The sequence below is a fragment of the Halichoeres trimaculatus genome, unplaced genomic scaffold, assembly GCF_033239565.1.
Source record: "Halichoeres trimaculatus isolate MK-OKI-2021-1 unplaced genomic scaffold, fHalTri1.1 fHalTri1_scaffold_6, whole genome shotgun sequence".
Taxonomy (NCBI): Eukaryota; Metazoa; Chordata; class Actinopteri; order Labriformes; family Labridae; genus Halichoeres; species Halichoeres trimaculatus.
In genome coordinates, this window is record NW_027437184.1 from 12,782,932 (window position 1) to 12,796,109 (window position 13,178).

The 13,178-nt window shown below is 39.0% G+C and overlaps 2 protein-coding genes across 2 annotated transcripts; one reads left to right on the forward strand and one right to left on the reverse strand.

Annotated features, from left to right (window-relative positions):
* Positions 1-387: 387 nt before the first annotated feature.
* zw10 (zw10 kinetochore protein) lies at positions 388-6,377 on the reverse strand. The gene is made up of 16 exons (XM_074673112.1): positions 6,158-6,377; positions 5,545-5,679; positions 5,330-5,431; positions 5,144-5,221; positions 4,702-4,861; positions 4,461-4,613; positions 4,128-4,325; positions 3,870-4,006; positions 3,544-3,726; positions 3,175-3,398; positions 2,949-3,020; positions 2,692-2,861; positions 2,367-2,497; positions 2,083-2,214; positions 1,714-1,916; positions 388-1,481 (listed from the first exon to the last, which is right to left on the reverse strand). Exons 1-16 carry the CDS (start codon positions 6,260-6,262, stop codon positions 1,361-1,363), a joined length of 2,304 nt encoding a protein of 767 aa, XP_074529213.1. The 5' UTR covers positions 6,263-6,377; the 3' UTR covers positions 388-1,360.
* Positions 6,378-6,510: 133 nt separating this feature from the next.
* Positions 6,511-12,883, forward strand: mks1 (MKS transition zone complex subunit 1). Its single transcript, XM_074672159.1, has 18 exons — positions 6,511-7,021; positions 7,184-7,302; positions 7,630-7,682; positions 7,793-7,960; positions 8,378-8,478; positions 8,585-8,713; positions 9,179-9,283; positions 9,495-9,603; positions 9,739-9,795; positions 9,938-9,980; positions 10,066-10,128; positions 10,225-10,295; positions 10,380-10,449; positions 10,573-10,680; positions 11,036-11,169; positions 11,417-11,499; positions 11,882-11,979; positions 12,286-12,883. Exons 1-18 carry the CDS (start codon positions 6,945-6,947, stop codon positions 12,387-12,389), a joined length of 1,692 nt encoding a protein of 563 aa, XP_074528260.1. The 5' UTR covers positions 6,511-6,944; the 3' UTR covers positions 12,390-12,883.
* The last annotated feature ends 295 nt before the right edge of the window (positions 12,884-13,178 follow it).

Genomic DNA, 13,178 nt, shown 5'->3' on the forward strand with positions numbered 1-13,178 from the left:
ATTTAGATTTCTCATCTGTCTCCATGGATGGCTGTGATCTCACTTTCAGGTTCATCTAGAAAGAGAAATCCAAAAGTGAGATCCAGGAACAGAAGTTGAGGGTTGAGTGTGCACTTTTCTCAGAAATTTGAAAAAACCTCCTTTGCCTGTGCAGAATTTTTTGAATTACATCCAGGATCTCTTGAATGTTGACGTTTTATTACTATGTAAACATAATGCAGCAGCTGTAAACTTCTGAGAGGTTTCATCAATAATTATCCTCAAATACTTTCTGCAGAGAAGTGTAAACAAAGTCAGTTTCTACTAAAATAACTCCAAATCAGCGAAGAAGCAGTCTCAATTAGTACATTTTTGGTTTATTTTGGAGGAAATAAATACATTATAGAAGAGTTAAGTTACATAGTGTGTACAGTAAATTGTTGAAGAAATACCCCTGTGTTCTAAAAAATAACATAACTTTAATAGAAACAAACTAATCTTGTGGATGAGACTGAATGCTAACTGGATTATGTTTTTGGTGAGCACATAAGGAAAATGTTGTAGAGTTAACTGTTAACAGTGAAGATACCAATAAATATTGACTTAAAAAAAGTCTTTTTTCCTTATGAAGACAGTCTACTTGACTGTGATTAGCACTGATTCAGATGGTTATCTTTAATAGGTAATCTGGTTGAATCATCCTAAACTTGAACATCTCCAGGCCAATTCCCTGACCCTTAGTGTGGTTCATAGATATAAAAAAATGTAGGGTTTCATTCTTTTTGCCTGTGAAAATAATTCAGTCTGCAATTAAAACTTAACTATTTAACCAGTTTCAAATAAACTATCTTTATATTCAAGAGACAAAGTGTAGGGATGTATATTTCACAGGGTATCTTGACCAGAGCATAACAAATGGACAGACAAAACATCCAAAATTACAGGACAAAACCCCCTGAAATGACATCAGAGTAGAAAAGCTGAAACAAGCTAAAGATGAAGTTTGAAGTTAACCCTGGACACAACATCACGTCAACAGATGGTCTCTGGTTACACAACCTCTGCTGACTCTGAACTGGTAAACCTTTAAAGCTATAAGAATGAGTCTGCAGGATGTAAAGAAGCCTTCATGTAATCTCTCTGTAGGACTAATCACAGCCTGAATGCAGAGAAGGAATACATCCCACAGATTGATTACAAACAGCTTACACCCTTTGTGGCAGCACCCCCGTCAGGAAAGGCAAACGATTCAATGACAAACTTAAATACATGTCAGAATGTCCATTTAATGAAACAGAAAACTGAAATGAATAAAGGCAGATCTACTTTCCTCACAGGAAAAAGTGCTGTAGTATCATAAGTGTCATCCAACACCAGGTATTTATTTTATTTTTGTCAGAGCTACTGCTCTCCTCTCTGTGTTCTGAAACAGGGCTCGGATCAGGTTCTTGACCTCTGAACTGGAGAACTCCAACGCCAGCGGACCCTTGCTGTCAGCCCACCTGTGGAGAAAAAAAGCAAAATCATATTTGCTGAACACTTACCTTAAGGAAAAATACCATCATAGCAAAATTCATTTTCTAAGTCAAAAACACATCTACTGTGACATCAATGTTAGCTGCAGAATAAATGATGGGGAGAAATAATACAACAAAAGTAACTAATTACAAGGATGATAATTAAAAAAACTTTTGGATGGAATTTCATCACTTTTTGATCATTAAGTTTCATTACCTGTCCACTATCTCCTGTAGGTTGGCTCGAAGCACGATCACCAGCTCCTTGAATGTCCCCCATTTCTTCACATAGAGAGGCACTTCCTCTTGATATTTCTTGTTCTTGTTCTCCTCAGCGAGAGGGATGAAGACCAGTGGACCTTCCTCAATGATGGTTTGACATAATGTGTGGAGATGCTCCCCGTCCTCAGAGGAAATATCCTGCATTAGGGTTTGTGAGAAATGTTAATCTTAGTAATCATTATGTCACCTTAAACACCAGTAAATGTGATTCTACCCCCTACTGGATTTTCTTTCTTGCCTTTACAAGAAAACAGTCAGTATTCAGAGACAAATCTGAGAGACTTAAGGTAGAAAAAAGACAAACCTCGAGCATCATGATTTTGGAGATAATTTCTGTTATGGCTGTGTTGAGAAGGTTGCCCATGGCTTTACAATAGATGCTGACTGGTAGGACATCCTGCCACACTGTGCCCAACTGCTTCAGCTGATGAATGACCTAGAATTAGACAAACAGATGATCATCCTGTGAGTGACTCATGATGATGAGCGCCCTCACACAGTCATATGGGTAGCCAAAAGACCAAATGCCACATTGCTAACCTTTTTGTTATTTTACATGACAAAAATAAGAATACACTTGGTTCACACCTGTCTCACTGCTTTACTGGCTGCAATGTAGTTGTCTTCATCATCCAGGTTGCAGAAGTTGTGAGCAGTTGAAAGTCTCTCTAGCAGCTCAGCTCTCTGGACATTCATCTGTGCCAGGAAGCACTGAGCACCTTCAAGACGATGACAAGAGGGCATTTAAATTTGTGTAGACACAAGATTATTTTAAAACTGATGAGTAAATTGGGACAGTTGGTTGCCTCAAGGGAGATCAGCAAGTCAAGTGAAACAAAGTTACTTGTTATTTGTTTCAACACAAATTTCGGCCCTACAGTTCTTTACTGACAGTTAAAGGACTGTTGTTTACCTAGTTTCCTGAATCCTGGCACCATGTCAACAAAAGTTGCCACCCCTTCACTGAGCGGCTGTGGCAGGTGAGCTCTGAAATAGTGGCCCAGGGTGAGAAGGTGGTGAGCCAAGTACATGCAGTTGTTGTGCTGGATGGCAGCCAGGTGAGGGAACTTTAGAAGGTTCTCTCTGGTGGGGGCAAAGAGACAGTTAAAGAAGGAGAAGTTTGGTTTCTTAGATTTGACGTGCTGTTTTTTTTAACAGAAGGATCCTCACTTATGGTACGTTGGGACAACATCATAGAACAGCTGGAAGATGTTTCTCACAGTGAAGAAGAGTTGTAGAGCGCTGGAAAGAACAACAGGAAAAAATATCATCAACTACTAATTCACTGCTCTGAAATGATCAGTCCTTCTGGCCTCTTTGTCTTAAAAACACTACTTAAAAAGTTTGTACAACTAGCAGAAAAGATCAGATATGACTTAAGTATTTTTTAACGCACCATTGTGTGGAGCTTCCAACAGCTTCACACAGCGTACTGAGTGCCAGCTCCATCAGCTGCTGGACCGACTCACTGATGCGACAAGCTGGCAGACACAGACTCCACGCAGACAGCTGTTTTGCATTCTCCATTGACGACTCCTCTTTTGTGGTTTCTTGCTTTACCTTCACCTCTGAGCCAGGGGCAGACAGCTTTGGAAGACGAAGCTTGTAGTCTGGTGTAATCTAAGAATATTGGTGCAGTTTAGTGCCTCTGTTAAGTATTTGCTTTAACACCAAGTTATTTTACAGGTATGTTGAACACTTCCTGTTTTTCATTGCATGCTATGGCAAATTAAAGTGTCACGATTACGTCAATCTCAAAACCTACCTTGACTGTGTTATGCATCTTTGAGGTCATGAGTTTGCGGGCTGCTACGATGACATCCTTGCATTTCTTGCTGGCAAAATGACAATTGACATCCCTGGCGTATTTCAGTAGGTCTGTGGAATCACCCTGCAAATACTCCATCCCCTTCAGGGACTTCTCAAACTCCTCAGTTTCTTTGATCACCTGCATGTAAAATATTGAAATGTTATTCACATTAGTGAAAATTCATATTTTCCACATTAGAATAATATTTTATGACAGCAGGATAAAGGTGTAGAAACAAACAATGCTTTGAAATGTCATCACACTAAAAACATTTGTCATACACTTTTGTATTTCTCCAGCTGGCTGCTGTTGTTGGGGATGGAGTAGAGCAGACACTCATGGATGATGCACTGTGATAGGTCCTCCCAAATTAGTTCTCCCAAGATGGCAGAGAGTTTTTTCTCACCAATCGACACATCTGAAAAATGTTTGAGTGAGAACAGGCAGTATAGGTTTTGTTACTGCAATCAGCATTTATTACTGAGACACTGTGCCCTTTACTTGTGTCTTTTTTTGATACAGGTTCAAACATACTGTACCTAGTAGGTGTAAATGGAGTGTTTTGAGCACCAATAGAAGTTTGCTGAAGACTTGTGAGGGAGTGGATCTCTCCTCTTGGCTCTCCTCTAGACACTGTAAAGCCAGGATGGTTCCCTCACCCTGCTGCTCTGTTACCCTCACTGACAGTGACGGGTACATGACCAGTGGCTTCAGCATTGACTTCAGCAGCACCTGACCTGATAGTCAGAAACAGAAACCAGCAATGAGCAGATTTTGCCTTGGCAACGTTGTGCTTTAGTACCAATCAAGTTGCAGGTGAATTATGAAGTATCAAAAATTTGTTTGGAAACTCTGTGATACATGATTCTTACTGAAGAGTTTGATCTTGTGCTGAAGGTCCCCCTGAATTGCCAGAGCCTGCAGGACGCAGCACAGCAGAGGAGGCGGTGTTGGCGTACCATCCTTGCTGCAGGTGTAGCTCAGGTTCAATTCCACCTTCAAGAAGGACTTCAGACCTGCTGGTTCTGGTGGCAAATATCCAAAAGTAAATCATCCCAAATCAGCAACTTTTGCCTTTTATTCTTCAGTTTTAGTTTCTTCTAGAAATCTTACCCTTTGAGGACGGTAATCTCCAAATGACGAGCCTCTTCCATTCATCTCCCAGGTGGTAAATCAAGTTCTCTCTCTGCACTGTCAGCTCAGAGCTGAGAGCACTGAGCAGTGGTAGCTGAGAAGTCTTCCAGCCCTTCAGTGAGTCCACACTTGCCCTTGCCTGGCACAAATTTTAACACATATTAAACAAATTTGCATTGTAAAAGCATACACCTACGACAGAAAGTATAACAATCCCATGTTTGCCCTAAATTGTGAAAGTGCAGACACAACCTCTCTTTCACAAAATAAGCAGAACTTGGACCACATTAATGAGTTACAGGGAATTTGTTATGCTGGGGTGAAGAATTTTGTGTTGTACTTAAATGGGAGATTAAGAGATTAAGTGTGCAAGAGTTAGAGTTGAGGTGAGGTTTGTGTGTGTAAAGTTAGTAGCCTTTACCTTTTCCAACTGCTTGGCTGCATCCACATACTTCTTGTCCACCAGAGCTTTATTGAAATCCTCCATCGCATTGTGATACTAAGTCAAACAGGTAATATAACTATCAATGTTGAAACATACACAATACAGATGTCAAAAGTTTACAGATCTCTACTATTACCTCAAACAAAGACACGTGTGTCGTACCTCTTTGAGGTGTCCAAGCATTGTAATAATGAGAGTATTTTTCTCAAGCTGCTGCTTCAGTTTTGCATATTCAGCTACTGCCACGTGGATATTCTGTTGAACCTGTATTACATTACACAAACAGTAAAAAAAAAAAAAAAAATTAGTTTTACAGATGTTTGCTGAACTGAACCCAATAGTTGCACCTTCTGATGAGGATGGGTGTATAGACATACCTCTGTTTCAATGCAGTTTTTTAGCACATCCATTTCTTTGGAGACCTCATCAACTTGGACCATTAGCTCTTCAGATCCTTGTAGACTGGGTAAAAAGTCACTGTATCTCTTATTTATCATGTCACAAACTTCCTCCTGTATAAATAATAAATGAAAATAGTTCAACAAACAGTATTAACATAGATGAGTTGACTATTTGGATAGTATTTTCTTTGTAGACCCAGTCAGATAACACCATTACAGCAAGTCATTTGACAATTTAAAAGTCCGAATGCAAGAACTAAAGAGAGTTGGAGTTGTACATATCCACTGGATAGTCTCCTACATTTTAAATTTAGCCAGAAAATAGCAGCCACGTTGTCAGACGTCACCTTTGAGTCCGCTATTCATACTACTAGCTATACATCCTTCAATCTTAACGCACCAAAACAAACAATCTGGATAAAACATACTCAGACTGTCTTATTTGACCGTTATGTTGGTGGCTTTTTAAAACTAGCGTTTAAAGAGTGCCCAAAGAAGTTTCGTTTAATCGATCCCAGCAGTAACGGCTGGAGCAAGTTCAAACTTCACTTAGCGTAGTTAGCTCATGCTATGCTAGCCAGTGGATTACCTTTGCATCCTCCACTTTTCGCGACATTTTGCTTATTTTACTGGACAGATCCTCTTTCTCCAGTTTTCCAGAGCTGGCGAGCACTTCTGTCACAAACGACGCCATCCTGAGGCGTCTGTAATGTTGTAATATTAAACAAAAGTTGTGACAGCTCAGCACAACAACAACCCAAGACCCGCCAGGTGGAGTGATTGGCTCCGAGATGTGGGCTGCTGGGAACCCCGCCTCTTTTTCTTCTTCGTTTTTCATTGGGGCACGTTATGAACGTACCTGATCGTTATTGCCCCCAAGTGTCACATGCATATAAAAGCTATATGCTAGTCTGATAATTACAGCGAAATGTGTGCTACGCATGCACACATCCAAGAAACAACAAAAGTTCATATTTATTGCAAAATGAAACTGTGAAATTTGTGGAAAAGGTCTTGTATTCTAAAAGAAGCCTTTTAGGCTCAAGGAGTCGCTTCGATGGGTGGCGGTAGTGCCGTGTAAACTGGCAAGCCGCCAAAATATCAACAAAAGAAGAAGAACGAGCTATATCGCTATGGCAACGACAACTGCTCCTTACTTAGCTACATGCTAAGGGTTTAGTTTCCTGTAGCAGCTATTATTTACACCATTAAGTTATTCGTTACTGAAATTAATTCACATCGACAAAAACTGCTAGCGCTTCTTTATTCAGTGCCTAGTTGTTGCGAGTGTGCAGAAGACAAAACGACGTATATGCTTACTGTAGCTTTAGCCCATAGAAATTGCTTGCTAGCATCAAATCTTTATCTGAAGATTAATGGCAGACTGTTGGAACACAGATACCGGAGAAGCTGTTTTTCGGTCCCGGGATGCAGTCAAAAATCTGAGAATTAAGTAAGGAATTGGTGGTAAACCTTAACTGTAATCTGTATATACTACTCTAAATGGCTGGGTTTGTTTACTGTTCTCACTGGTGGTATGAAATCTTGTCCAAAAAAATTTGAACTGCCAGGACAAAATATTTTAACAATGTATCCTTTTAAATTTTCAATTTAGGGTGCGTATAGAAAGGGTTACATCCACAGCAGCCCTCTCTCAGCACCTCCAGCAGCAAGTTCTGTCCCAGCAAGAAGGAGCTATTGAACTGGAAACCCTCACCTCAAAGGGACAGACAGGTACCCCATGTGTATTTGCATGATTCTTGTGAACTCTTTCTTAACATCCTCATCTTTCGGATCCACAGTCATTTATATTTTACTACCAGATTTTAAACTTGTCAGTACCTGTTTGGTTTATTGAGCCAGTGTGCATCAAATCTTGACTGTATGAACAATTAATAATCTGAGGTGATGTTGGTCATGGAGCCCTTATGTTATCCTCATGGTGCTGTCCACAGAAGTTCATTTATACCAGCGTGATGCACATTCCATGCAAATTTTAGGGGGCTTCCCTCAAACCATATTCAAATTCATCAGCATTAAAGAATGCTTTTCTGCCATCAGGTGACAATGAAGAGGAGCTGGTGGTGAGCTGGCAAGAGAAACTCTTCAGTCAGGTAACACTTTGAGTTTTTAGTATCTGCACCACACAGCATGTTAGAGTGGAAAATTTGGAATTTATTTTTCTGTTTACATCTGCACAATCTCTTCTCTGTCTCTGGAGCAGTATGAGATGGAACTATTCCAGAATGAGACAGCATGTCAGACCCCTCTGGAGCGCCAGTATCACTCAGAAATCAAGGCCCTGAACAGGTCAAAGGGGAGAAGAAATCACAGAATTTTCACGTACACCGATCACGACCGCTTCACTAACTGTCTTCCATACCAACAACTGGTGGGTTATGTTGCATCAGTTTCACAACTGTCCAAGTTTGAACAAGTCAATATAAAGCTAAGTGAGTGGGCAATCTTCTTGGAAATGGTCATGTTCATGTCTTCATCTTTCTAGCAGTATTTTATGTTAAGCTATCCTTATTGCAGGGATATCTTTAAATGAGTGTGTTATCTTGAAATATATAGAAAAATCATATGTTGTGAGTTTTAAAAAAGGTGGTTTTCACATCTTTTCACACTGGCTTTTTTCCCTAAGACATTGTTCATTTGTCTTTTCACAATAGTCCAGTCTGTGTGGTAAAGCTTTATGCAGACTGTGAATCACTAAGAATTATATACAACCAGTGAGCCAGGTAATGACTCTGAAGTAAAGTCTTATGATGTCTCTGTGAACTTTGTCTTTTTTGGATCCACAAAGAAACAAACCACTGACTTACTGACTACAACCAAAGCAGAACCCACATTTCTGGCCGAAAGGATGGCAAGCGTGAGGCACAGACGACAGGAGAGACGCACCATGTATGCGATACACCAGCTCACTTGTTCATATGTAAAAACAACAATGTTACAGTAATTGTATTGTATTGATCATGTCATATTAAGGACAATCTGTTTAATTTTGCAGGGATAGTACCGTTCCAAAGACGAAGATCATTACCTGGGAGCCCACAGAGGAGTTTGTAAAAAACAGTCATGTGGTGAATAACACTATGCAGACCATGCACATCATGGGAGACCTGAGTCCACCTGGAAGGTAAGACCTTTTGCACAAAGACTTTCAATTTGTGCATGTAGTGTCAAACTGAGATTGCTCTCCAGAAATAAGTTCTGTCAATTTTATTATAATATCAAAGCATTAAAGTTATTTGAGAGAAGCTATTAATCTTCCGTTGTAAGATATGTTGTGCATCTCTGGTTGGCAGCAGTTTTATGTACATGTCCTACTTTAGCACCTAGAACTGATCCCACAGAATACATATTATAGTGTTTGTCAATGTACCTATTCATTGACAGGCATTACGCATTTTCACACAAAGATATTCAGAGACCTATGTCAGGTTTCTACCAGGTAAAACTGATACATTGTACGATAAAATGGCATACTTTGACTCAAGGAGGGTTTGTGGTTTAGAAATTGAGTGGGTGAACCTCATACTACAAGCAGGTTTCTTTCGTTAATTGTGCAGTGAACCTCTGTTATGATTATCTGTTTTTTCAGGCTCGGCCTGACAGAGAATGAATGTCTGCTGGTAACCATAAAAACTGATGGCAGTGGAACAGTCATCGTAAAACCTGACTTCAACAAAGACAAAGAGCCTTACAGGCAAGTACACAACATGACTGAGGCTGACTGAAACCTCCAGTGTTCATTTCATATCAACCATCTTTACATAATTGCTTGATCTGAGTCTACTGCTTTGCTGTATACGTTCAGACCTAATACTCTACCATCTATGATGAATTAACATCATAAAAGAAAAACAAATCATTAAAAACAACAAAAACAGAATATCAGTGTGTTGTATGCCGTGCAGAATCGTCACACAGGGGGAGAGGAGAGAGGTTTGGCGTCTCTTCCTGGAGAATGTCTCTACAGTCATGAAACCAGAGGAAAAGGAGAAGGAACAGAACATGTACAAAGATGTGAGTTCATCTTGGCCACAGGTCCTACACAACCTGAGCAGAACTGAAGACAATACATTCTTATGATTGTTATGGTAGCACTCAATATGGAGTCAAAACAACAGAACTCATCATGTTCACTTTCTCTGTCCCTAGCTGTATGCACGGCACAAAGAATACCTCAACAGCCTCGTCGGGCAAGATTTTGAAATGGTAAGTCTTTATTAATTTCACGTGTCGTACTTTTGTAATATATCTTGATAATCGTGATTTTCAAAGTATCAGTATTACACTTTTTGATGGTAATCTATAAGGAAAAGGCTTTTGTACTTACTGTACTTGGTGTCTCCTTTAGCCTCCTGCTGGTATTCTGCGCTATGTGATGAATGGAGAGATTGGTAAGTAGCAGAGCTGTAGACATCATGACAGAATATATATAGAAAATGCCTGTAATTTTTTTTGTTTCTCATTGCTTAATTACAGTCTCAGCCAAAGGGTTTGAATATGATAACTTATACATCCACTTCTTCATGGAACTGCCCAACAGTAAGTCACGATTATATCACTAAGCTAGTTAAACTGTGACAAATAAATCAATCGTTAAATTAACACTTTGATCTGTTTTCTTGTTCTTCACTGAAGATTGGTCCAGTTTGCCATTTCAATGTCTGTCAGGGGTAACTCAGACCTGCAGGACCAAAACATCGGGGAAGGTGTGTATACATAACATAAAACAGTGAACTGCTCCATAACTTGGCTTCCAAGATTGAATTTACTGTCTTGTTTTCTGCCAACAGGAAAATGTAGCCTTCTTCAGTTTCCCTTTCAGCTTTGAAGCATTCTTCATGTGTGAAAAAGAAAGTGAAGGTCAATATCAGCCATGAATTTGTTTGAATATTTTATTTCATTTGTTTTTTGTTATGGTCAGTCCTATGGGCCATTAAACTCTGAAGCGATCAGTTTGAACTGTGAATTTTGTCTTTGTCTTAGAGTCCATTTCCCAGTGGCCAGTGCTGTACTTCAAAATTCTTTCTCTCGACTCATGGCTGCGCTATCGGACAGAAGGCTATGGCTATCTGCTTTTTCCTTCCGTGCCTGGTATGTTTTTGCTCCTGTAAAGGTTTCTGTTCTACAGAAAACAAAACAAAGACAGTTCCTAACACTTTTAAAGACTGACTAAGCCAGCATATGGTATTTTACATTCACAAAGAATTTATTATCATCAGCACTGGAATTTTGTCCTGCTCCAATTCACATTTCTAAAAACAAATCATTCAACATTTTAAAGTGAAGCATGAATTAATCAATTGAAACAAATAAAAAACAAAGCACAAATCAGCCCTAGAACCCAGTAACAATGTGTCCAGCAAGCTAACTCATAGTTTTTAACCCTTTCCCTTATTTGTTTATGTTTAATGTTTTGTTTATGCATGCATACTTCTGTATTTGCCAGGTAAGCATACAATAACATGCCATACATGGAGACCTCTTCAGACCGGGACAGTCTCAGCCCTGAGACGCTTCTTCATTGGCGGTTCACCGGAGCTTGAAGACCACAGCTACGTCAGGATACCCGGGACCTTCAAGGTATGATTGAGCCTGTGTTGCAACCCTCTCAAGTACATTATGATTCCTGAACTGCTAGCACTGATCTACAATTCTAGTACCTAAACTCTAATATCAGACTACTGCCAAGCTTTTCAAACTGAACATTACCATGAATAATCCTTTTACAAATATGTAGTTTCATATGAAAATATACTCATATTTTTTGTCTCTACCATCCTTTGATGACATGGATAAATTCTTCTTCCCCCTTTGTGTATGGCTGCAGGGAGAAAGGTTGAGTCGCTTTGGCTTCTGCACAGAAACCACAGGAAGCGTCACATTTAATCTGCACTGCATTCAGCAAGCCAGGTATGTAATGGATTTGATGATGATATGACAAGCCCAACATCTATATACATCACTAAAAACCAACATGAAGATTAATGAGTGAAGAAGTGAAAGCGCAGTTTGATAAAACTTTTATACGACTTAGACTCTTTTATTGATCAACTTCTGTCAAACACTCTGCCCTCACATCTTAACATCTGTTCAAATCTCTGAGATTTATGAATACCAAATATATGGATGGTTAGAATTTGTTAAAAGTCAGCTTACTGTGATGTGATAAAATTCAACAAGCGTTTCCTTTTGTTTGTGTCCAGATTCTGTAGATCATTTTATTAATCATTATTTTTTACTCATTTTACTTTTCTGTTTAATCACTGTTTGTGTATTTATGTTCATGTTTTAGGGCCTTTGTTGATGCCACCATGTTGAAGAAGAGGAGGCAGAAAGTTTTTGAACAGCTGGGAGGATTTAGCCAGCAAGGAGCTGTTTGCACCATCCTGGGTAAAGACAATTATTTAATCTTTTTTTTATTATTATTATTATCATAGGGGAGAAAGTTTTTTTCAGCTCTGAAGCCCAAAATCTTAAGATGTTGTTGATCAGGGAAAATAATAATTTTGTTAAACTTGTAAGGAAGTAGAAGACCTGCATGACAAAAGAGGAAGTTTGCCATAGACAATAGAGCCTAGATATTTCATTTGTTGGTCAAATCACCCTTTTTTAGCTAGTTTTACTGGAAAATTACTGAATAAGTATTGAAAAATAAAAGATTTTAAAGATCTCACTCCAGATTTTTGTCTATGTCAGAGGCCTTCCAAAGAGCCAGAAGAAGGATGCAAGAGGCCCGAGAGAGTCTTCCAAGAGACCTCATCAACGCCACCTCCCAACTCCAGATTGAGTCCTCTGCATGAACGTGAAAATCATTTTCTGACTCACATCCGAGCAGGCACTCTTAAACAGCTCATCACAAGGTTTATAACAGAAGCTGAATTAGAATGGAATTAGTTTCTGTTTATCCTATTTATTAATCGAACCATTGTACATTGACCATGTTTTACTGAGAATCTATGTATTAAACATTTTTGATATGGAAAACACTTTTTAGTGAGTTGGCATTCAGGTTTAAGATAAATTTATTCAAATAACAAAGAGAGTGAAATGAATATGCTATCTGAGTATGGTATAAACACAAACTGCATTGCATCTGTGGTCACCATTGAATTAAAGTTGTTTGAGTTAAACACAGGCTTATTAAAAACCTTTTTTAATAAAATGGCACTACACAAATTGGAATTCAGTTTTCACATTGTTTTTAAAAACTCTGTATATAAACATTTTTGCTCTAGTATACTTTTGTAATGACTGTTAAATCTGTATTTTCACAGACACTTTTGTAGACCTTTTCATTAAAATGCAAACGGAAATGGTTAATGTACTGTAGTTTTTTCTTGGGCCGTTGAGGGCGGTTTAAATGCAGGACTTATTGGCCACATCAAGATGACCAAACAGTTCATTATTCTGGGTTTTGCTTTCTTGCAAGATTTTCCTCCCGTGCTGCATTCAAGACCTGTGAAGATTGTAGGAAATTAAGGAGTCACGCCTGAAACACGTCGTATTCAAATCTTGTTCAACAAATGGGAAATTGGACTGAAGACTTGCAGTATTTTATTTTGCTAGAGTGCCTGCATGGCAATTTGACT